Source organism: Entelurus aequoreus, linkage group LG14, assembly GCF_033978785.1.
Source record: "Entelurus aequoreus isolate RoL-2023_Sb linkage group LG14, RoL_Eaeq_v1.1, whole genome shotgun sequence".
NCBI classification, from domain to species: Eukaryota; Metazoa; Chordata; class Actinopteri; order Syngnathiformes; family Syngnathidae; genus Entelurus; species Entelurus aequoreus.
Genome location: NC_084744.1, coordinates 30,960,292 through 30,986,538, shown reverse-complemented (window position 1 = coordinate 30,986,538; position 26,247 = coordinate 30,960,292). Strand labels below are relative to the sequence as shown.

The 26,247-nt window shown below is 39.8% G+C and overlaps 1 protein-coding gene across 2 annotated transcripts; it reads left to right on the top strand.

Annotated features, from left to right (window-relative positions):
* Nucleotides 1-2,955: 2,955 nt before the first annotated feature.
* On the top strand, nucleotides 2,956-21,044 carry LOC133664728 (calcium-activated potassium channel subunit beta-2-like). Of its 2 annotated transcripts, XM_062069586.1 has the most exons (6): nucleotides 2,956-3,115; nucleotides 9,141-9,228; nucleotides 9,542-9,661; nucleotides 9,731-9,901; nucleotides 17,558-17,753; nucleotides 17,826-21,044. In XM_062069586.1, exons 3-6 carry the CDS (start codon nucleotides 9,606-9,608, stop codon nucleotides 18,108-18,110), a joined length of 708 nt encoding a protein of 235 aa, XP_061925570.1. In that variant the 5' UTR covers nucleotides 2,956-3,115; nucleotides 9,141-9,228; nucleotides 9,542-9,605; the 3' UTR covers nucleotides 18,111-21,044. The 2 variants fall into 2 exon arrangements, with proteins under 2 accessions (XP_061925570.1, XP_061925569.1); XM_062069585.1 differs by lacking the exons at nucleotides 2,956-3,115; nucleotides 9,141-9,228 and adding an exon at nucleotides 9,425-9,463.
* Nucleotides 21,045-26,247: the final 5,203 nt, after the last annotated feature.

Here is a 26,247-nt window from a genome sequence, read left to right as displayed (position 1 = left end):
CTGCCACATTATTTAAATGTGACCTGTAACATCATTCAATGTGATTTTCCAAATAATTTAATGTGGCCATATGAGGGCAGCCATAATTACAATGTGGCCCTCAACAGGACTGCCTGTGTCTGAAAGAAATCACTGCACATAAGCGGTAATGCCTGTGAACTTGGATCACTCAGGCAGTACAGCATCAAAAAGCGACATCAGTGTGTAACGGACATCACCACATGGGCTCAGGAATACTTTAGAAAACCACTGTCAGTAACTACAGTTAATCGCTATATTTGTAAGTGCAACTTAAAACTGTACTATGCAAAGCGAAAGCCATTTATCAACAACACCCAGAAACGCAGTCGGCTTCGCTGGGCCCGAGATCATCTAAGATGGACTGATACAAAGTGGAAAAGTGTTCTATGGTCTGACGAGTCCACATTTCAAATTGTTTTTGGAAACTGTGGACGTTGTGTCGTCCGGAACAAAGGGGAAAAGAACCATCCGGATTGTTATAGGCGCAAAGTTGAAAAGCCAGCATGTGTGATGGTATGGGGGTGTATTAGTGCCCAAGACATGGGTAACTTACACATCTGTGAAGGCGCCATTAATGCTGAAAGGTACATACAGGTTTTGGAGCAACAAATGTTGCCATCCAAGCAACGTCTTTTTCATTGACGCCCCTGCTTATTTCAGCAAGACAATGCCAAGCCACATTCTGCATGTGTTACAACAGCGTGGCTTCATAGTAAAAAAGTGTGGGTACTAGACTGGCCTGCCTGTAGTCCAGACCTGTCTCCCATTGAAAATGTGTGGCGCATTATGAAGCCTAAAATAGCACAAGGGAGACCCCCGGATTGTTGAACAACTTAAGCTGTACATCAAGCAAGAATGGGAAAGAATTCCACCTGAGAAGCTTCAAAAATGTGTCTCCTCAGTTCCCAAACGTTTACTGAGTGTTGTTAAAAAGAAAGGCCATGTAACACAGTGGTAAAAATGCCCCTGTGCCAACTATTTTGCAACGTGTCGTTGCCATAAATTCTAAGTTAATGATTATTTGCAAAAAAAAAAAAGTTTTGTCAGTTGGAACATGAAATATCTTGTCTTTGCAGTCTATTCAATTGAATATAAGTTGAAAAGGATTTGCAAATCATTGTATTCTGTTTTTATTTACCATTTACACAACGTGCCAACTTCACTGGTTTTGGGTTTTGTACATTTACAGGATACTTTTTGATCGTTTTATGAGTACACTGCAAAAAGTCAGTGTTCAAAAACAAGAAAGAAAGAAAAAAAATAAAATTAGGGGTATTTTACTTGAACTAAGCAAAATTATCTGCCAATAGAACAAGAAAATTTGGCTTGTCAAGACTTTCCAAAACAAGTAAAATTAAAGCTCCAAGCAGCGATGGACAGGACCGACTTTGACGGCACATAAAATCCAAACCGGAGCAGTATTTAAAACTCTTTTAATCAGAAGGGTTCAATCTCTCTCCTGTGCTAGTTTGAAGCCGAAACGACAAACGCGCTCAGAGGAGATAATGTTTGAAAAAAGGTGACCGGTTTTTACAAAACTTTTGTTTTGAAGGGGGAATTGCAAACTTCCTGTTGATTTTTGCTGGGGGTTGTCAATATATGAAATGTAGGTCTAAGTGAGACCTACATAGAGGTTTTTGTTTCATGCAATTTTGAGTTTTGGGGTTGTTTTTTTTTATTAGATCGCAATTTTTGCCAGTCCTGATGTGTGTGTCCAGTTTGGTGAGTTTTGAAGCATGTTAAGGGGGTCAAATTACAGCTCAAATAGGCGAAAGTGACTGTTTTTAGTCAACTTTTGTTCTGAAGGGGGAATAGCCAACTTCCTGTTGATTTTTGCTGAAAGATGTCAATGTATAAGTCAGACCTACATAGAGGTTTTTGTTTCATGTCTCTACGACATTCCTACCGGAAGTTACAAGCAGTTTTGTCTGTGTTTTTTCCTAAGGGGGCGCTAGAGCGCAATTTTGAGTTTTGGGGTTTGTTTTTTTTTATTAGATGGCAATTTTCGCCAGTCCTGATGTGTGTGTCAAATGTGGTGAGTTTTGAAGCATGTTAAGGGGGTCAAATTACAGCTCAAAGAGGCGGCCGGTTTAATAATAATAATAAAACCTTACAATTTCAATAGGGTCCTCTGTCCCAAAGGGACATTGCGGTCCCTAATTAGCTAACCTCAATGAACCCAAAAATACCTTAAAATAAGTATATTATCACTAATAACAAGTGCACTTTTCTTGGTAGGAAAAAATTATGAGACCTTTTTGCTCAATATGTTGAAAAATATTCTTAAATGAAGTAAATGCTAGTGCCATTATCTTGACATAATGATATGTGCTCGGCATCATGATTTTTTTTTCATGCTTGAAGTAAGTAATTATTACTTTAAAAAAGTAGTTTTATACTTGTGAGTGTTGATGACACAGCTTTGCAACAGTTGATATTCTAGTTTCAAGCATGTTTTACTCAATATAGGTCATCAATTCTCAGCAACAAGCTGTAATATCTTACTGAGATCATTTAGGACCAAAACACTTAAAACAAGTAAAACACTCTAACATAAAATCTGCTTAGTGAGAAGAATTATCTTATCAGACAGAAAATAAGCAAATATCACCCTTATTTGAGATATTTCATCTTACTTAGATTTCCGTTTTTGCAGTGTAGAAAACAACACATTTCATGGGGGGGAAAAACAGGACACACTTGTGGAAAACATTCCGTTTTTTCTTGAATGTCTCAAGATTATTTTCCTTCTCCCGGAGCTGCCGTGGAGGTTTCCGGAAAGGTCAGACTGGAAAAAGAGTGTCTCCGGCTATTCTTTACGAGCTCTATGACAGGAAGTCACCTGTCACAGTAAGTCCGGCCTCCGCAGAGCTGTGGTTTACAACGAGGGGGAGCCGCTCTCACGGGTGTTGCACGTTTGAGTCTTGACTGTAAAGTTAGTCCGAGGAGTACGGCGGCGATTCTTAAAATGTATGTGGGCCATGTTTAGCTGAAACCAATACAGGTATGTGTGGAACTTGACACACTCGGGGACGCAATGGCCAGCGTGTTCATACGGGGAGCGAGCGTTTGTAAGACACGGCGTGGAAATCACGTAAGTGGGACTCTTTTTGCATGCAAAAATTGGCCAGGAATGCTTCCAGGAAAGCGTGGCGACGTTAATGCTTGGTGTCACTCACACTGTCAGAAAGTGGTCCCTGAAGCAGCTGGGAATGTAATACAACCAGGAAATTACTCATCCACCAAGAATTTGTTGGCTTGTTTTTGTCCTGCGCAGCCCAATTAGATGATTTCCCCCTGCATCTGCTTGTTTGTTGTCCACTGCGTGGTCACTCGGAGTTTCACCGCAAAACTTGGGAGACAAACATTTTTTTTGCAGCAAATCCAAGAGTGCTCCTGTTGTTTAGAGCAGTGTTTTTCAACCACTGTGAGATACCGTCTGGTGTGCCGTGGGTTAAAACTATTTTTTGCAAACCAGTAATTATAATCCGCTAATAATGTGTTGTTGTTGAGTGTCGGTGCTGTCTGGAGATCGGCAGACTTACCACGTTATACTCTTCCATATCAGTAGGTGGCAGCAGGTAGCTAATTGCTTTGTAGATGTCGGAAACAGCGGGAGGCAGCGTGCAGGTAAAAAGGTGTCTAATGCTTAAACCAAAAATAAACAAAAGGTGAGTGCCCCTAAGAAAAGGCATTGAAGCTTAGGGAAGGCTACGCAGAACGAAACTAAAAACCGAACTGGCTTACAAAGTAAACAAAAACGGAATGCTGGACGACAGCAAAGACTTACTGCGGAGCATATAATGACATGACAATCGACAATGTCCCCACAAAGAAGGATAAAAACAACTGAAATGTTCTTGATTGCAAAAACAAAGCGGGTGCGGGGATTATCGCTCAAAGGAAGACATGAAACTGCTACAGGAAAATGCCAAAAAAAGAGAAAAAGCCACCAAAATAGGAGCGCAGGACAAGAACTAAAACACTACACATAAAAAACAGCAAAAAAGTCCAAATAAGTCAGGGCGTGATGTGACAGGTGGTGACAGTACACTTACTTTAAGACAAGAGCTACATTGATGCATGCTTGGTTATGCTTTAAAGTCATATCCAACAATTGCGACAACGACTTTATTGTCAATATCGACTGCCGAGTTTCATTTTTTAATGATTTCTGCTGGTGGTGTGCCTCCGCATTTTTTCAATGAAAAAAATGTGCCTCGGCTCAAAAAAAGGTTGGAAAACACTGGTTTAGAGGAAGTTGGACCACCGTAAACCATACTTGCCAACCTTGAGACCTCCGATTCCGGGAGGTGGGGGGTGGGGTGGGGCGTGGTCGGGGTTGGGGGCGTGGTTAAAAGGGGAGGAGTATATTTACAGCTGGAATTCACCAACTCGAGTATTTCATAAATATTTCATATATATATATATATATATATATATATATATATATATATATATACACATATATATATATATATATATATATATATATATATATATATATATATATATATATATATATATATATATATATATATATATATATATATATATATATATATATATATATATATATGTATGAAACACTTGACTCTCAGTGAATTCAAGCTATATATATATATATATTTTTTTTTTATTATACATATAAATAAAAGAAATACATGAATTTCAGTGTTCCGGAGGCTATCCAGTAGATGGCAGTATTTTCCTGTTTAAGAGTGTCACAACATTGCTGTTTACGGCAGGCGAACTGCTTTACGGTAGATGAAAACGTGACCGCTGTTGTTGTGTGTTGTTACCGCGCTGGGAGGACGTTAAGGAAACTGCCTAACAATAAACCCACATAAGAAACCAAGAACTCGCCCTCGATCATTCTACAGTTATAACGTGATTGGGCAGGCACGCTGTTTATATCGTGGGAAAGCGGACGTGAAAACAGACTGTCGCCGCTGTCCCCACTCAGGTCCGCATGGAGCTGGAGGGGGCGTGGCCTCCAGCTCCGGCTTAATTCTGGGAGTTTGTCGGGAGAAAATTTCTTCCGGGAGGTTATCGGGAGAGGCGCTGAATTCCGGGAGTCTCCCGGTAAAACCGGGAGGGTTGGCAAGTATGCCGTAAACACATTGGCATTACTTTGTTTGCAAACTGGGGTCCAAACCTGTGTTGTCCCGGGACCAAAATGTATTTCGATTAGGGATGTCCAATAATGGCTTTTTTGCCGATATCCGATATTCCGATATTGTCCAACTCTTAATCACAGATTCCGATTTCAACCGATACCGATATATACAGTCTTGGAATTAACACATGATTATGCCTAATTTTGTTGTGATGCCCCGCTGGATGCATTAAACAATGTAACAAGGTTTTCCAAAATAAATCAACTCAAGTTATGGGAAAAAAATGCCAACATGGCACTGCCATATTTATTATTTTTTTTAACATGCCTCAAATCAGCAGCTTGGAATTTGGGACATGCTGTTCTGTTGTGTTTATGTTGTGTTACGGTGCGGATGTTCTCCCGAAATGTGTTTGTCATTCTTGTTTGGTGTGGGTTCACAGTGTGGCGCATATTTGTAACAGTGTTAAAGTTGTTTATACGGCCACCCTCAGTGTGACCTGTATGGCTGTTGACCAAGTATGCCTTGCATTCACTTGTGTGTGTGGAAAGCCGTAGATATTATGTGATTGGGCCGGCACGCAAAGGCAGTGCCTTTAAGGCACGCCCCCAATATTGTTGTCCGTGTGGAAATTGGGAGAAATTTGGGAGAATGGTTGCCCCGGGAGATTTTCGGGAGAGGCTCGGAAATTCGGGAGTCTCCCGAGAAAATCGGGAGGGTTGGCAAGTATGACTGGGAGACGCAACTGCTCTGTACTTCTCCCTACGTCCGTGTACCACTCCGTACAGCGGCCTTTTAAAAAGTCATACATTTTACTTTTTGAAACCGATACCGATCATTTCCGATATTACATTTTAAAGCATTTATCGGCCGATAATATCGGCAGTCCGATATTATCGGACATCTCTAATTTCGATACTTTTCTAAATAAAGGGGACCACTTCTCTTTTGTAAAGTAAATCTGTGGGCATCTACATCAAATATATGATTTGCCTGAGAAGCTGAACAGGACAAAAAAATTAATAAAAAAATAAATAAATTAAAAAAAATAAAAAATAAAAAATAAAATTTTTAAAAAAAAAAATAAAAAAAATAAAAAAAATAAAGGGGACGACAAAAAAATTTGCATTATTGGCTTTATTTTAACAAAAAATCTTAGGGTACATTAAACATATGTTTCTTATTGCAATTTTGTCCTCAAATAAAATTGTGAACATACAACAACTTGTCTTTTAGCAGTAAGTAAACAATCTAAAGCTCCTAATTTGTCTGCTGACATATGCAGTAACATATTGTGTCATTTTTATCCTTCTATTATTTTGTCAACATTATTAAGGACAAGCTGTAAAAATGTTAATGTACTGTTAATATCTGCTTACTTTCTGTTTCAACATGTTCTATCTACACTGCTGTTAAAATGTAATAATCACTTATTCTTCTGTTGTTTGGATGCTTTACATTAGTTTCGGATGATACCACAAATGTGGGTATCAATCTGATACCAAGTAGTAACAGGATCATACATTGGTCATAGTCAAAGTCCTCATGTGTCCAGGGACATATTTCCTGAGTTTATAAACATAATTTACATTTAAAAAAAAAAAAATTTTTTTTTTTTGGTGGTGTTTAAAAATGTCAATGTAATCATAGTAGTATCGACTTGATACGCTTCTGTACTTGGTATCATTACACTGGATGTTAGGTGTAGATCCACCCATTACGTTTGTTTACATTGTGACTCCGGTGAGCTACGGTGTGTAGTGAAGCATGTTTAGCTATTCCTCGTCCTGCAGGGATGATACTTGTAAGACACTTACTCTATTCGTTGCCATGGAAACCAGGATTAGTGATTTAGAAGTAGCTAAAACACTGCAGACTGCGCCTTGACGTTAGCCGCTAGCTAGCCATGTCTTATACTTAAAGCACCTCTTCCTGAGGGCGTTTCAGTGTTAAAACTTCACCTTTATCGTTAGTTTTTAAGCCAAAATGCGTCCATTCTCCCTTTTCTGTCTACACACTGTGTCTGCTTGTAAGTACTCCGTGTGTGTGCGTGTGCTGCCGAACATGCTCCTCTGCTCTTAAAACCAGCAATGTCATGGCGTGAAGGGTGGGGGACCGGTCCTTTTTAGAGGCGGTATAGTACCGAATATGATTAGTATCGCGGTACTATACTAGTACCGGTAGACCGTACAACCCTCGTCCTGACGTTGAGCAACTCAGACATAACGTTGAAACAACATGCTCTTTCACAACATTTAATCAATGTTGGGTTCTGACGTTGATTTGACCATTGAATTTTGGTCATGTCGCAACCAATATTCTACAACAGTGGTCCCCAACCACCGGGCTGCGGCCCGGTACCGGTCTGCGGACCGATTGGTAAGTAGCAATATAAAATATAACATATATGTCACACATGTTTTATGAGGAATATTTGGAATATGAAAATATTCCAATTGTTGTAAAGATTTTGAGATTATGAAGAATAACAACCCAGGTATTGCAAAAAAACGCATGGATTTTAAAGGCCTACTGAAAGCCACTACTACCGACCACGCAGTCTGATAGTTTATATATCAATGATGAAATCTTAACATTGCAACACATGCCAATACGGCTGGGTTAACTTATAAAGTGCAATTTTAAATTTCCCGGGAAACTTCCGGTTGAAAACGTCTATGTATGATGACGTATGCGCGTGACGTCAATGGTTGAAGCGGAAGTATTGGGACACATTGTATCCAATACAAACAACTCTGTTTTCATCGCAAAATTCCACAGTATTCTGGACATCTGTGTTGGTGAATCTTTTGCAATTTGTTTAATGAACAATTGAGACAGCAAAGAAGAAAGCTGTAGGTGGGATCGGTGTATTAGCGGCCGGCTGCAGCAACACAACCAGGAGGACTTTGAGTTGGATAGCAGACGCGCTATCCGACGCTAGCCGCCGACCGCATCGATGATCGGGTGAAGTCCTTCGTCGCGCCGTCGATAGCTGGAACGCAAGTGAGCACGGGTGTTGATGAGCAGATGAGGGCTGGCGTAGGTGGAGAGCTAATGTTTTTAGCATAGCTCTATCTAGGTCCCGTAGCTAAGTTAGCTTCAATGGCGTCATTAGCAACAGCATTGCTAGGCTTTGCCAGGCTGGAAAGCATTAACCGTGTGGTTACATGTCCAGAGTTTGGTAGTATTGTTGATCTTCTGTCTATCCTTCCAATCAGGGGCTTGTTTATTTTGTTTCTATCTGCATTTAAGCCCGATGCTATCACGTTAGCTCCGTAGCTAAACTGCTTCGCCGATGTATTGTCGTGGAGATAAAAGTCACTGTGAATGTCCATTTCGCGTTCTCGACTCTCATTTTCAAGAGGATATAGTATCCGAGGTGGTTTAAAATACAAATCCGTGATCCACAATAGAAAAAGGAGAACGTGTGGAATCCAATGAGCCAGCTTGTACCCAAGTTACGGTCGGAGCGAAAAAAGATACGTCCTGCACTGCACTCTAGTCCTTCACTCTCACAATCCTCATCCACAAATCTTTCATCCTCGCTCAAATTAATGGGGTAATCGTCGCTTTCTCGGTCCGAATCGCTCGCGCTGCTGGTGTAAACAATGGGGAAATGTAAAGAAGCCCTTCAACCTGTGACGTCACGCTACTTCCGGTACAGGCAAGACTTTTTTTTATCAGCGACCAAAAGTTGCGAACTTTATCGTCGCTGTTCTCTACTAAATCCTTTCAGCAAAAATATGGCAATATCGCAAAATGATCAAGTATGACACAGAATGGATTTAAATAAGAACATTTCATTTCAGTAGGCCTTTAAATGGGTTCATTTTTGACCCCACTCGTGGAAGTATTAGTAGGTTGTCCATCTAAGGGTTAATCATCAGCCTATTGATAGACCTTACCCTTCATCAATCCACAACTTACTTATTCACATGTGTGTTGTGTGTGACTAAAGCTGCACATGTAGCTGAGCTCACTGTGTTTTATCTCCAGGACCTGCAGAGAGCAAGAGGATCAACATGCAAAGTGTTGTTTTGCCGAGCCCAATGACTACGTGTTGACAGTGTTCATGATACCGCGGGTAGGTTCTTCCCTGGCCAGCATTAACACCCTGCATCTGTCATCCTGTTTACATTTTTAGTGTTTCTTTGTGCTTCGAATGTTTACCTAATGGCTATGACCAGGGAGTTCGCCATAACAGGGGCGAGACTATGGCCCAGGCACATCGTAAAAATGAAAGAGTGCTTATTCATAGATGCAGATATCTTTTGAGTAGCTGGCTAAATTGTGAATTTGACGGTAAACATGCACCAAAGGTAAGTCTGGCTTGATTTGTGGCTCCTCAAACCGTTCTGTCTTTAAGGAAAGCAAAACCGAACCATGTTTCATTCCAGGTCTTTTCAGCATTCTCTGCGGTCCACTTCAGCGAGTAAAGGAGGACGGGGATCATCAAGAAACATGTTCTTCGTGGCCGGGGCCAGGAACACGGCGTCAGGCGGCGGGGATGATAGGCGGTGAGGAACGACACCAGGTTGTTTTAATAATATCAATCCACCTCATATGTTCTGTTATGGCATCATCAGATCAATTTATAAGAAATTCCGCGAGGTAGACATACTGGACAAAAAGAAGACAGTGACGGCTCTCAAGCCCGGCGAAGATCGAGCTATTTTCCTGGGTCTTGGAATGATCCTGTCCTCTGTCATGATGTACTTTGTGCTTGGGATCACCATATTACGTTCGTACGCGGAAAGGTAAGGGTCCGAATTCTGTTATACTGTTATACTTTTCAGATACGGTAGTACCTCAACTTAATTGGTTCACCACGTTTGTATCTCAAATCAATGTCCATCGTAGGATCAGATGTTTTGGGCAACTCTTACGAGGTTCACTGTAGCATTTCCTACCCCAACTAAGGGCGGGGATGCTTGTAACTCCATTTTTTCGCTGCAACTTAAAGGCCTACTGAAATGAATTTTTTTTAAATTGAAACGGGGATAGCAGATCCATTCTATGTGTCATACTTGATCATTTCGCGATATTGCCATATTTGTGCTGAAAGGATTTAGTAGAGAACATCGACGATAAAGTTTGCAACTTTTGGTCGCTGATAAAAAAAAGCCTTGCCTGTACCGGAAGTAGCGTGACGTCACAGGTTGAAAGGCTCCTCACATTTCCCCATTGTTTACACCAGCAGCTAGAGCGATTCGGACCGAGAAAGCGACGATTACCCCATTAATTTGAGCAAGGATGAAAGATTCGTGGATGAGGAACGTGAGAGTGAAGGACTAGAGTGCAGTGCAGGACGTATCTTTTTTCGCTCTGACCGTAACTTAAGTACAAGGGCTCATTGGATTCCACACTCTCTCCTTTTTCTATTGTGATCACGGATTTGTATTTTATTTTATTTTTTTATTTTTTTATTTTTTTTTATAATGTCCTGCCGGATTTGTATTTTAAACCACCTCGGATACTATATCCTCTTGAAAATGAGAGTCGAGAACGCGAAATGGACATTCACAGTGACTTTTATCTCCACGACAATACATCGGCGAAGCTCTTTAGCTACGGAGCTAACGTGATAGCATCGGGCTCAAATGCAGATAGAAACAAAAGAAATAAATCCCTGACTGGAAGGATAGACAGAAGATCAACAATACTATTAAACCATGGACATGTAACCAGGGCCGGCCCGTGGCATAGGCCGTATAGGCAAATGCTAAGGGCGCCGTCCATTAGGGGGCGCCACGCCAGTGCCACAAATGTTGGAGAAAAAAAAGAAGAAAAAAAAAGAAAAAAGTTGGTACTATTATTTCTAAATACAAAAAATCCCACGTTAATTAAAATGCAAAGTAAAGCCTATTTAATAGAAATATTATTTGTTACAACATTACGACCCCTCCCTTCCCGTATCATGACTCTTTTTGGACGTCACCACATCAAAAAATCAACACAAGATGTCAAAACGGCCAAAACTGTCAGGTGCCCAGGGAAGAAAAAAGAGAAAATAAGAGGAGAAACGAGAAAAAGACAGAGATAGCAGGGAGGTAACGTTAGCCTACATGAAATTATTTGTCTGTTACAGAATGTGATAGTAACCTGGCTTTTTAGCATTAAGCTAATGTTACATGATTCAGCAATTGCTAATCAATAAATAGCTAGTTCTGTTTTAACGTCGGGTTAATATTGTGGAGGGGGCTAAATTGTTATGGAAAATAATAATGTAACGTTAGGTAATTACAGTACTCCCACCTTACATTCCTCAGGGACATTTGTATTAGATCTTTTAAGCAGGTGTTTTCTGTTTACATTGTTATTGCCTTCTGGTTAGCTAATGTTTTCCCTGCAGGTAATAGTCACTTTTCCACCCCTTTATATATTAGGTATAGTTGTAAACCTAGTTGTTAAAGTGCACATCATTAATGTTAAATAATATCACATGAGAGGGAATGCTGTTTTTTAATTTGAGCACTGCTGTGATTCGGTTAAAGATAATCATAACATAACATTCTCATATAATATGTTAATTTGCTTTCTTTAAGTAAAAAAAAAGGTCAAAGACAAAGCTATTCGGTTTCTTGTGAGTATATACACTTCACTGCCGATGTGGGGGGGCGCCACCTAAAATCTTGCCTAGGGCGCCAGATTGGTTAGGGCCAGGCCTGCATGTAACTACACGGTTAATAATTCCCAGCTTGGCGAAGCTTAACAATGCTGTTGCTAACGACGCCATTGAAGCTAACTTAGCAACGGGACCTCACAGAGCTATGATAAAAACATTATCACTCCACCTACGCCAGCCCTCATCTGCTCATCTACACCCGTGCTCACCTGCGTTCCAGCGATCAACGGAAGGACGAAGGACTTCACCTGATCATCCGTGCGGTCGGTGGCTAGCGTCGGCTAGCGTCGGCTAGCGTCGGCTAGCGCGTCTGCTATCCAAGTCAAAGTCCTCCTGGTTGTGTTGCTGCAGCCAGCCGCTAATACACCGATCCCACCTACAACTTTCTCCTTTGCAATCTCCATTGTTCATTAAACAAATTGCAAAAGATTCACCAACACAGATGTCCACAATACTGTGGAATTTTTCGATGAAAACAGACGCTGTTTGTATTGGGACACAATAGTGTCCCAATACTTCCGTTCAATCCGTGACGTCACGCGCAAACGTCATCATACCGAGACGTTTTCAGCCGGATATTTCCCGGGAAATTTAAAATTGCACTTTATAAGTTAAATTGGCATGTGTTGCAATGTTAAGATTTCATCATTGATATATAAACTATCAGACTGCGTGGTTGGTAGTAGTGGGTTTCAGTAGGCCTTTAAAACAGTGTTTCCTAACCATATGACCGGGGGACGGGGCCCATTGCTGGAGGGCCTCCAAAAAATATCTGTTTGTCAGCTGTTGTGCGTTTGGGCCGCAGCGGTGCGCAGTTGTAATACACTTTTCCACCACTTGTGGCAGTAATGACAAAGTCTGGCACTAAACTCATCTTTAGCGCAAAAATTAGGGCTAAAATGGTGTAGCTGTATTTTCATTTGCACTGCATGTTAATAATAATAATGATAAAAATGTTTTAATAATAATAATACATTTAATTCATAAACGCCTTTCAAAAAACCCAAGGACACTATAGATAAATAAACATATTATTTAATATTTTAGTTTATTTATTTTAGTACAACATAGATTTATGTACAGTACAAACCAAAAGTTTGGACGCACCTTCTCCTCATTCAATGTGTTTTCTTTATTTTCATGACTATTTACATTGTAGATTGTCACTGAAGGCATCAAAACTATGAATGAACACATGTGGAGTTATGTACTCAACAAAAAAAGGTGAAATAACTGAAAACATGTTTTGTATTCTAGTTTCTCCAAAATGGCCACCCTTTTACTGCTTTGCACACTCTTGGCATTCTCTCGATGAGCTTTAAGAGGGAGTCACCTGAAGTGGTTTTCACTGATTTTATACAATTAAATCTGATTCGAGGCAATCTTGTACAGTACAGACCAAAAGTTTGGGCACATTTTCCCATTTCAATGCGTTTTCTTTATTTTCATGACTATTTACTTTTTGGATTGTCACTGAAGGCATCAAAACTATGACACCTGTGAAGTAAAAACCATTTCAAGTGACTGCCTTTTGAAGCTCATGGAGAGAATGCCAAGAGTGTGCAAAGCAGTAATCAGTGCAAAGGGTGGCTAATTTGAAGAAACTAGAATATAAAACATGTTTTCTGTTATTTCACCTTTTTTGTTAAGTACATCAGTGACAATCTAAAATTTAAATAGTCGGGAAAATAAAGAAAACACATTAAATGAGAAGGTGTGTCCAAACTTTTGGCCTGTACTGTAAATCTATTTTCCGTCAGTTATTTATGAGTCTCTTCGTATGCAGAATATTTGGTTAGTACTTATAATTCTTATCAGCCTGACCTAAGCCTAAAGTCTTTGTGTTAAATACTAATCTTTGTGATTAACACATGATTTCTTATCATTTGACAAGGTAGTAAACTGTCAGTAGGTTAGATATGATTATTGAATACGATTAAAATCAAGGGTAAAATTATTATTTGTGTGGGCCCTGGGCCCGTTTTGTAGAGGAAAATTTAAGCCCTGAGGTCAAAAAGGTTAAAAACCAATGATTTAAAGCACAAGTATCAAACTCTAGGCCCAGGGACCAGATCTGGCCCCCCACATAATGTTATGTGCCCCACGAAAGCCTGGAATACAAGTGGGCCAATAAAGCACTTTATCTTTCTTACTAAATATATTTGTTTGTTTCTATTTTGAAAGAAAAATTGCATGTCTTTTAACTTTATTATTAACTGATCATGCAACAAACAATACAAATATTACATATAATCCCCAAAATGTTTTTGTTTCAATGAAATTAAATATCTGCATGTCACCCTGACTTAAGATTTCAAAGCAAAAAAAAAAAGATTTTAAAGTAAGTTAGCCATTAATTCAGTGTTTCCCACACATTCATTTATTTGTGGCGGCCCGCCACGAAAGAATTACGTCCGCCACAAATAAAATAAAAACTTTTTTTTTTTTTTGTCCTGTCCAGCTTCTCAGGCAAATCATATAGTTGATGTAGATGCCCATATAGGCTGTTCAGATTTACTTTACAAAAGAGAAGTGTAGGATACTTCTCTTCTTGCCTTATTTGTATTTGACCACTACTGTCTTCTGTTTATTTGTTACTGACTGTGGCAGGACACCTCTGCCTCTGTTTCACTTTATGTTGCTGGTAAATAATATGGTTGTAGTAGTAGGCTAAAGTTAAATTATTTAGTATGCACTAATTAAAGGGGCAGAGTTTTAAGAGACATTTTAGCTTTTATATTTAATAAGATATATTTTTTGTAAGAACCACAATTAATAAATATATTTCAGTGAATAACTCATTGTTCAAATCTGTATATAAATATGTACATAAAGTGTTGTAATTATATTGTAAAATGGATGGATGGATGGATGGATGGACGTTTAAAACAAAACTGTTATTATTTATTAGTAAATATACATTTTTTTAGCCTTTTTAGAGAAAATCATATCATTGTAGTAAATTATGCAAATTACTCGATGATGTCATGGTGACCACGCCCATAGCCACGCCCCCACCGCCACGGGTATCTTGGCAGTTTATGGGAAACACTGTAATTGTTATGTAAAATAAATATAATAGTCATATGCTAATGCAACTGTGTAATAATAGCATGAGGTGAACATAAATTTTTTTTTTAATTTGCAAAATTCTAAAATAAAATATTTTTTTTGTATTTATTTATTTTTTAACAATAAACCAAATTTTCTTACCTGTTTTTCCTGTATATGGGATCCCCATACGTCCCAGAAATGTTTGATGAAACCATGGAGATATTTATTAAGCAATCTTCCCCAAACGAGCTTCAGTGACGTATTTACCCAAATACCTTTGTGCAAGTCAACTTATTGACTACAACTGAATAAAAATGGCTATTTATTTTTCTCTGTCCATTTGTTGCGGGGCAGACTGGAGCCTAAAAGCACATGCAAAAAACGTGTCATACAGTTCTAATGTATGTCTATTAGTAGATCCCAAATGGAAGCGCTAAAAACTACAACATGGCTGATGGGGTGGCGACGCAGTCGAAGGGGGCTTGTCCCAGAGAAGGACTTCGGCATGAAAATAAGCCCGCCTACAAAAGAATGCATACTGAAGAGACAGCCAGAAAGCGGCTTGAGGATGGTCTGTAAAACATAATCTGTGCATTATTTTGACCAAAGCACCACCATTACATGTTTTGTAGACCGCAAGAAAGTGTTTTGAATGTAGAAAAAAAAAAATCAAATGTCCCCTTTAAAGCATAATGATCAGCCGAGAGACAGCTGTTACTACAGAGGGCAGAAGAGTCAGAACTACGACTCAAGATCAGCGTTGATCTCCATTACACATTTTAGGTCGCAAAGCAGACGAGATATAGTAATGACATATATAAATTATTGTCCAAGCTTGAGAGGGTGAATACCAGCGTAAGGTTCCTATGGGTTTAGGCTCACACAGGCATAAAGGGCAATGAATTGGCAGATCAGCTGGCAAAGCAGACACAAACGCTAGAGCAGCAAAGAGAGGTACATCTGAGTAAAGCAGAGGCAAAATCATTCATGAAAGGAAATCTTTTCAAAATAGTGGCAATTACTCTTGAACATGAGTACAACAGGAAGATACTCCTATGCAATACATAACACAGTGGGAGCGGGAAGAACTGTAAGGGGGAGCACACAAGAGGAAGGAATCATATCACACATTGGATTAGGACACACCGGACTGAGTAAGAGATTGCACCTTATCGACAAACACCCAACAGGATTATGTGACAACTGCAATGAGGTAGAGTCCGTGGAACATACAATCATTCATTGTGGGAAGTACAGTACAGAAAGGAGAAAAGTAAGAGAGGAAGTTACTCTTAAAGCGTACTAAGCAGCGACCAAAACATTTTAGCGGAGTTTCTAGACCAGAGAGGTTTACAGTAGGTCATACTTGCCAACCTTGAGACCTCCGATTCCGGGAGGTGGGGGGTGGGGTGGGGCGTGGTCGGGGGTGGGGCGTAGTTGGGGGCGTGGACAAGATCACAGGTACAAGCGGCCGAAATGAGTTTCCTCCGCCGGGTGGCGGGGCTCTCCCTTAGAGATAGGGTGAGAAGCTCTGCCATCCGGGGGGAGCTCAAAGTAAAGCCGCTGCTCCTCCACATCGAGAGGAGCCAGATGAGGTGGTTCGGGCATCTGGTCAGGATGCCACCCGAACGCCTCCCTAGGGAGGTGTTTAGGGCACGTCCAACCGGTAGGAGGCCACAGGGAAGACCCAGGACACGTTGGGAAGACTATATATATATATATATATATATATATATATATATGTATATATATATATATATATATATATATATATATATATATATATATATATATATATATATATATATATATATATATATATATATATATATATATATATATATATATATATATATATATATATATATATATATATATATGTATGAAATAATTGACTTTCAGTGAATTCTAGCTATATATATATATATATATATATATATATATATATATATATATATATATATATATATATATATATATATATATATATATATATATTTATTTTATTATACATATAAATAAAAGAAATACTTGAATTTCAGTGTTGCGGTGGCTATCCAGTAGATGGCAGTATTGTCCTGTTTAAGAGTGTCACAATATTGCTGTTTACGGCAGACGAACTGCTTTACGGCAGACGAAAACGTGACTGCTGTTGTTGTGTGTTGTTACCGCGCTGGGAGGACGTTAATGAAACTGCCTAACAATAAACCCACATAAGAAGAACCCACCCTCGATCATTCTACAGTTATAATGTGATTGGGCAGGCACGCTGTTTATATCGTGGGAAAGCGGACGTGAAAACAGACTGTCGCCGCTGTCCCCACTCAGGTCCGCATGGAGCTGGAGGGGGCGTGGCCTCCAGCTCCGGCTGAATTCCGGGAGTTTATCGGGAGAAAATTTCTTCCGGTAGGTTACCGGGAGAGGCGCTGAATTCCGGGAGTCTCCCGGTAAAACCGGGAGGGTTGGCAAGTATTCAGTAGGTGGCGGTAATGTAACGTTGAGTGTCCCGAAGAAAAAAAAGAAGACAGCTCTTAACTCAAAACACTTTTAAGTTGGGGCACTCTTAAGTTGAGGTACCACTGTAATTGTTATTTGTGTTCCATTGTAATGCAAGCAGCAGTAAGCCAAAACAAATCCAACCCCCGCTGAATTGCTTTGAATGAGATTCCTCCCAGTGTGTTATTGTTCTTCTCAATTTGCATTGAATCGAGTCTCCGTTTAAATGTCAAAACAGTGTGTGGACAGAGGAAGGTGTGTGTGTTGTGCTCAACTCCACGGTCACAGCAGACATGAACTGTTCCTACAACTGTGGCTCAGACTGCTGGAGAGTCTCCAAATACCCCTGTTTGCAAGTCTACGTGAACGTCAATAACACGGGCCGCGTCAGTCGATTGTCTCACAATGAGGAGACGCAGGATGCCAGCTCTGAAGTGAGTACAAGGACTTCTTTAGCCTCAGTTACACGGGTGAACTACAGCTCACAGGCCATCTTTTCCTTGCAGTGTTTCTATGTGCCCAGGTGCCAGAAGAACAGCGCCCAAATGCACGCCATGATCGTGAACATCTCCGAGCGCCTGAAGGCCAACCAGCAGGTCCCGTGCTACTACGACCCCAGCGAGCAGCAGGATATGGTTCTCCTGACTCGGCTCTACGATCACAGCGTTGTCTTCCACTCGCTGATGTGGCCCTCGTGTATGTTTGTGGTAGGGGCCCTCATAATCGTCATGGTCAAGCTCACGCAGTACCTCTCCAGGCTGTGCGAAGAAATCGGGAAGATCAAGAGGTGAAGTTATTGTACTAAAGCCAGCAGACATGAACCAACGGACCATTCTGCGGATTGTTGCATTCGACTAAGGCATTTGGGGACGCTGACTCTCTCAAGCTAAAGTACAGAGTGAACGTTCCCAAGGAGGAAACTGGGACTTAAAGTACCAGTATAATGGAGAAACAAGTTTCCACTATATAGAAGCTATTATTATATATGATTTATGACACCAAAAGACTTCAAAAGTTTGCAAGTAAATAGATATGGTCAAAATAGTATCAATCTCACGTAGATTCCGAGCCATTTTGAGAGATAACGAGGAAGCCGGTCATCTGATCCGTGACGTAGAGGGAGGAACTACAGATCCCTTCTGAGTAAGGCAGAGGCAAAATCATTCATGAAAGGAATTACTCTGGGACATGAGTACACAAGGAAGGCAATTATATGCAATACAGAACACAGTAGGAGCGGGAAGAACTGTAAGGGGGAGCACACAAGAAGAAGGAATTATATCACACATTAGATTAAGACACACCGGGTTTAGAGACTGAGATTGAACCTTATCAACAAAGACCCAACAGGTTTATATGACAACTGCAATGAGGTAGAGTTAAAAATCGGTTGCGAATAAATAGATATGGTCAAAATAGTATCAATCTCACGTAGATTCCGAGCCATTTTGAGAGATAACGAGGAAGCCAGTCATATGATCCGTGACGTAGAGGGAGGAACTACAGATCCCTTCTGAGTAAGGCAGAGGCAAAATCATTCATGAAAGGAATTACTCTGGGACATGAGTACAACAGGAAGACAATTATATGCAATACAGAACACAGTAGGAGCGGGAAGAACTGTAAGGTGGAGCACACAAAAAGAAGGAATTATATCACACATTAGATTAAGACATACCGGACTGAATAAGAGATTGCACCTTATCAACAAAGACCCAACAGGTTTATGTGACAACTGCAATGAGGTAGAGTTAAAAATCGGTTGCGAATAAATAGATATGGTCAAAATAGTATCAATCTCACGTAGATTCCCAGCCATTTTGAGAGATAACGAGGAAGGCGGTCATAGGATCCGTGACGTAGAGGGAGGAACTACAGATCCCTTCTGAGTAAGGCAGAGGCCAAATCCTTCATGAAAGGAAATATTTTGAAATAGTGGCAATTACTCTGGAACATGAGTACAACAGGAAGGCAATTATATGCAATACAGAACACAGTAGGAGCGGGAAGAACTGTAAGGGGGAGCACACAACACGAAGGAATTATAACACGCATTAGATTAAGACACACCGGACTGAATAAAAGATTGCACTTTATCAACAAACACCCAACAAGATTATGTGACAACTGCAATGAAGTAGAGTCAAAATGGGTTGCAAATAAATAGATATGGTCAAAATGGTGTCAATCTCATGTAGATTCCCAGCCATTTTGAGGGATAACGAGGAAGCCGGTCATCTGATCCGTGACGTAGAGGGAGGAACAACAGATCCCTTCTGAGTAAGGCAGAGGCAAAATCATTCATGAAAGGAATTACTCTGGGACATGAGTACAACAGGAAGACAATTATATGCAATACAGAACACAGTAGGAGCGGGAAGAACTGTAAGGGGGAGCACACAACACGAAGGAATTATAACACGCATTAGATTAAGACAAACAGGGTTTAGAGACTGAGATTGCACCTTATCAACAAAGACCCAACAAGATTATGTGACAACTGCAATGAAGTAGAGTCAAAATGGGTTGCAAATAAATAGATATGGTCAAAATGGTATCAATCTCATTTAGATTCCGAGCCATTTTGAGAGATAACGAGGAAGCCAGTCATATGATCCGTGACGTAAAGGGAGGAACTACAGATCCTTTCTGAGTAAGGCAGAGGCAAAATCATTCATGAAAGGAATTACTCTGGGACATGAGTACAACAGGAAGACAATTATATGCAATACAGAACACAGTAGGAGCGGGAAGAACTGTAAGGGGGAGCACACAAGAAGAAGGAATTATGTCACACATTAGATTAAGACATACCGGACTGAATAAGAAATTGCACCTTATCAACAAAGACCCAACAGGTTTATGTGACAACTGCAATGAGGTAGAGTTAAAAATCGGTTGCGAATAAATAGATATGGTCAAAATAGTATCAATCTCACGTAGATTCCCAGCCATTTTGAGAGATAACGAGGAAGGCGGTCATAGGATCCGTGACGTAGAGGGAGGAACTACAGATCCCTTCTATATAAGGCAGAGGCAAAATCATTCATGAAAGGAATTACTCTGGGACATGAGTACAACAGGAAGACAATTATATGCAATACAGAACACAGCAGGAGCGGGAAGAACTGTAAGGGGGAGCACACAAGAGGAAGGAATTATAACACGCATTAGATTAAGACACACCGGACTGAATAAAAGATTGCACCTTATCAACAAAGACCCAACAGGTTTATGTGACAACTTCATTTGAGGTGGCACGCCACATCATTTTAGGTAGTTTTCCGCATAATTTATATGGCCCGCCACATAATTTTATGTGCTATGCCGTTTTAAATTTTGTGTGACCGCCACATCATTTTATGTGGACCCGCCACATAATTTTATGTGATAAGCCGTTTTAAATTTTGTGTGACCGCCACATCATTTTATGTGGGCCCGCCACATCATTTTATGTGATATGCCGCGTTAAATGTTTTTGGACCAACACATATTTTTATGTCTTCTTGCCAACTATTTTACGTGGCCCGCTACATCATTTGAAGTGGCCTGCTGCATAACTTTTTGCATCATTTTAAGTGGCCCGCCGCATCATTTAAAATTGCCCACCACAACATTTTATGTGATATGCCGTTTGAAATATTTTTGGACCGCCACATCATTTTATGTGGTCTTGCCAACTATTTTACGTGGCTCGCTACATCGTTTTGGATAGTTTGCCGCATCATTTAACATGACATTATTTGATATATATTTTATGTGGCTACATCGTTTGAAGTGGCCTGCTGCATAACTTTTTGCATTCCACTGCATAATTTTAAGTGGCCCGCCGGTTCATTTAAAATTGCCCGCCACATAATTTTACGTGGTCTGCCGCTTCATTTGATGTGTTATGCCGATTTAACCTAAGTGGCCCGCCAGATCATTTGATGTTATAGGCCAATTTAATTTAAGTGGCGCGCCACATCATTTTATGCCCTGACGAGTATTTTATGTGGCCTGCCGTTTCATTTTATGTGGCCTCCCGCTTCATTTCATGTGGTCTGCCGCATCATTTTATGTGATGTGCCAATTTATTTCAGGTGGCCTGCTGCATCATTTAACATGACATTATTTGATATGCCGACTTAAATTTGGTGGATATGGCCCGCCACGTCATTTTATGTGATATGCCACCTTAAATTTTGTGTGACCGCCACATCATTTTATGTGATATGCTGCTTAAAATTTTGTGTGACCGCCACATCATTTTATGTGGGCCCACTACATCATTTTATGTGATATGCCGAATTAAATTTTTTTGGACCGACACATATTTTTATGTGTTCTTGCCAACTATTTTATGTGGCCCGCTACGTCGTTTGAAGTGGCCTGCTGCATAACTTTTTGCATTCCACTGCATAATTTTAAGTGGCCCGACGGTTAATTTAAAATTGCCCGCCACATAATTTAACGTGGTCTGCCGCTTCATTTTATGTGATATGCCGCATTAACCTAAGTGGCCCGCCACATCATTTGATGTTATAGGCCATTTTAATTTAAGTGCCGCACCACATCATTTTATGCCCTGACTAATATTTTATGTGGCCCGCCGCATCATTTTATGTGGCCTTCCTTTTCATTTCATGTGGTCTGCTGCATCATTTTATGTGATGTGCCAATTTATTTCAATTGGCCTGCTGCATCACTTAACATGACATTATTTGATATGTGGCCTTAAATTTGGTGGATATGGCCCGCCACATAATTTTATGTGATATGCCGCTTTAAATTTTGTGTGACCACCACATCATTTTATGTGATATGCCGCTTAAAATTTTGTGTGACCGCCACATCATTATATGTGGGCCCGCCACATAATTTTATGTGATATGCCGAATTAAATGTTTTTGGACCGCCACATCATTGTATGTGGTCTTCCCAACTATTTTATGTGGCTCGCTACATCATTTGAAGTGGCCTTCTGCATAACTTGCTGTGTTCCACTGCATCATTTTAAGTGGCCTTCTGCAAAACTTGTTGTGTTTCCTGCTGCATAATTTTAAGTGGCCCGCCGCCTCATTTAAAATTGCCCGCCACATCATTTTATGTGATATGCCGTTTGAAATGTTTTTGGGCCGCCACCTCATTTTATGTGGTCTTGCCAACTATTTTATGTGGCTTGCTACATCATTTGAATTGGCCTGCTGCATAACTTGCTGTCTTCCACTGCATCATTTTAAGTGGCCCGCCGCATCAATTAAAATGGCCCGCCACATAATTTAACGTTGTCTGCCGCTTCATTTTATGTGATATGCCGCTTTAACCTAAGTGGCCCGCCACATCATTTGATGTTATAGGCCAATTTAATTTATGTGGCCTGCCGCTTCATTGTATGTGGCCTTCCGCTTCCTTTCATGTGGTCTGCTGCATCATTTTATGTGATATGCCAATTTATTTCATGTGGCCTGCTATGTCAGTTTAAGTGATATACCGCAATATTTTATGTGGCCTGCAAAAAAAACTCGGCTGTAAATAATAAAGCACTTTCTGCAAATATGATATACAAACCCCGTTTCCATATGAGTTGGGAAATTGTGTTAGATGTAAATATAAACGGAATACAATGATTTGCAAATCATTTTCAACCCATATTCAGTTGAATATGCTACAAAGACAACATATTTGATGTTCAAACTGAAAAACTTTTTTTTTTGTTGCAAATAATCATTAACTTTAGAATTTGATGCCAGCAAAACGTGACAAAGAAGTTGGGAAAGGTGGCAATAAATACTGATAAAGTTGAGGAATGCTTATCAAACACTTATTTGGAACATCCCACAGGTGAACAGGCAAATTGGGAACAGGTGGGTGCCATGATTGGGTATAAAAGTAGATTCCATGAAATGCTCAGTCATTCACAAACAAGGATGGGGCGAGGGTCACCACTTTGTCAACAAATGCGTGAGCAAATTGTTGAACAGTTTAAGAAAAACCTTTGTCAACCAGCTATTGGAAGGAATTTAGGGATTTCACCATCTACGCTCCGTAATATCATCAAAGGGTTCAGAGAATTTGGAGAAATCACTGCACGTAAGCAGCTAAGCCCGTGACCTTCCATCCCTCAGGCTGTACTGCATCAACAAGCGACATCAGTGTGTAAAGGATATCACCACATGGGCTCAGGAACACTTCAGAAACCCACTGTCAGTGACTACAGTTAGTCGCTACATCTGTAAGTACAAGTTAAAACTCTCCTATGCAAGGCGAAAACCGTTTATCAACAACACCCAGAAACGCCGTCGGCTTCGCTGGGCCTGAGCTCATCTAAGATGGACTGATACAAAGTGGAAAAGTGTTCTGTGGTCTGACGAGTCGACAATTCAAATTGTTTTTGGAAACTGTGGATGTCGTGTCTTCCGGACCAAAAAGGAAAAGAACCATCCGGATTGTTATAGGCGCAAAGTGGAAAAGCCAGCATCTGTGATGGTATGGGGGTGTATTAGTGCCCAAGACATGGGTAACTTACACATCTGTGAAGGCACCATTAATGCTGAAAGGTACATACAGGTTTTGGAGCAACATATGTTGCCATCCAAGCAACGTTACCATGGACGCCCCTGCTTATTTCAGCAAGACAATGCCAAGCCACGTGTTACATCAACGTGGCTTCATAGTAAAAGAGTGCGGGTACTAGACTGGCCTGCCTGTAGTCCAGACCTGTCTCCCATTGAAAATGTGTGGCGCATTATGAAGCCTAAAATAGCACAAAGGAGACCCCCGGACTGTTGAACAACTTAAGCTGTACATCAAACAAGAATGGGAAAGAATTCCACTTCAAATATGTGTCTCCTCAGTTCCCAAACGTTTACTGAGTGTTGTTAAAAGGAAAGGCCATGTAACACAGTGGTGAACATGCCCTTTCCCAACTACTTTGGCACGTGTTGCAGCCATGAAATTCTAAGTTAATTATTATTTGCAAAAAATAAATAAAGTTTATGAGTTTGAACATCAAATATGTTGTCTTTGTAGTGCATTCAACTGAATATGGGTTGAAAAGGATTTGCAAATCATTGTATTTAGTTTATATTTACATCTAACACAATTTCCCAACTCATATGGAAACATATTTGGTTAATTTTCTGGTCCATCCATTTTCTGCCGATTGTCCCTCTCGGGGTCACGTCACAACATGTAAATGGAATATTGTTGGTGGTTTCTGGAGGTTTTTAGAGGGTTTTATGGGCGCAATCAAGGATCCTCCATCTGTTGACTCAATTGTTAGCTATTTATTTACAATTTACAATTTCTTGTCTTACTTAAGGATTGTGAATGATAAACAGCACATCTGTTTCCAAGTTTTTGCATGTTCCCAGTATGACTGGTCTGATCTTTTTTTTTGATTGATTGAGACTTTTATTAGTAGGTTGCACAGTGAAGTACATATTCCGTACAATTGACCACTAAATGGTAACACCCGAATACGTTTTTCAACTTGTTTAAGTCGGGGTCCACTTAACTTGATTCATAATAATTCATAATATGGTCAGAGGGCAGAAGCGGAGCGGAATATTGAAAATGGCCGACTGAATTTGTGGCATTTTGTGATGTTTCGACGGCGTTTTCACATACTTTGTGGATTGTAAACACAATTGGATATGTTTTAATGGCTACAATGAAACAATAATAAGCATATAAAGTCAACTTGTTTTTCCATTATCCTGCTACTTTAACTGGTTCTAACATTGGGTCATAATTTGTCTCAAATTGGATTGTTTGGGGGGACTGTTTACACCTTTTCTGCCTTTAATGTGAATTATTTTCTTTCTTTTTACCTTGATTTAACCAGGAAAGTCCCATTGTGATTAAAATATAGAGGCCTGAACTCATAATGCCACATATGATGTATGCATCAATTACAATGCCAGGCTTCTGTATGGTCGATACATATAGATTGAAGCAAGAATGCAGAGAAATGTTCATTATTTTGATATCATAGACTGAAATACAGTATGCTCATAAATATTCCAGTGACCAAAACACAAACAGAAGGTCTCTAGTCTTCATAAGGGAACACAAGGAACATCATTTTTTCTATTAAACGTTCCACTTGTATTTCAAATACTATGCTTTGTCTGTTAGAAATCAATTCATTTTTTTGAGGCATTATTAAATGAAAAAAAAAACTAATACAGAGTATACGTAAAAATATTAACATTATTTAAATTGTATTTATTTTTATTCAGATTCACTTTTTTGTTTCATTGTTCTGATGTGTAATAGTTCAAGCATATACACATCAGGGAGGGCCTTTCAATTTTGTTCTCCCATTTTTATCAACTCCTAATTTTTATTCGAGTTGTATTTACACTTTTTTTTATCCATTAAATCAATTTATTCTTATTTATTATTAGTGTATTTTTTATGTATTGTTAAAAATGATCTGGTCACGCAGAGGACATGCAAACTCCACACAGAAAGATCCTGAGCGCAGGATCGAACCCAGGACCTTCGTATTGTTTTTTTGTTTTTTTTAATTGTTTTTTTTATGTCCTGTCCAGCTTCTCAGGCAAATCATATAGCAGATGTAGATGCCCATATCGGCTATTCAGATTTACTTTACAAAAGAGAAGTGTAGGATACTTCTCTTGTTGCCTTATTTGTATTTGACTTTATTAAATGCATTTATATTATCATTTGGTGCAGCCGGGCCGGAGCAGGAGGGGATAGAAAGAGAAAAAAAGGAAGACAGAGGGGGGAATTGTGGGGACAAGAGGGGGATTAGACAGAGAGACAAAAACAACAACAGCAAACACAACAACAACAACAACAACAGAGCAACATCAGCAAATACGACATGTACAAATATGATGGTAAAAGTAATAGCAAATAAGCAGTTAGCGAAAATTTCAAAAAATATATAGATATGACAATGAGCATTATTACACT

Coding starts and splice junctions, on each gene's coding strand:
- LOC133664728 (XM_062069585.1), top strand. Junction 9,902..17,557: donor TTACGTTCGTACGCGGAAAG/GTAAGGGTCCGA, acceptor ATGTCAAAACAG/TGTGTGGACAGAGGAAGGTG. Junction 17,754..17,825: donor CGCAGGATGCCAGCTCTGAA/GTGAGTACAAGG, acceptor TTTTCCTTGCAG/TGTTTCTATGTGCCCAGGTG.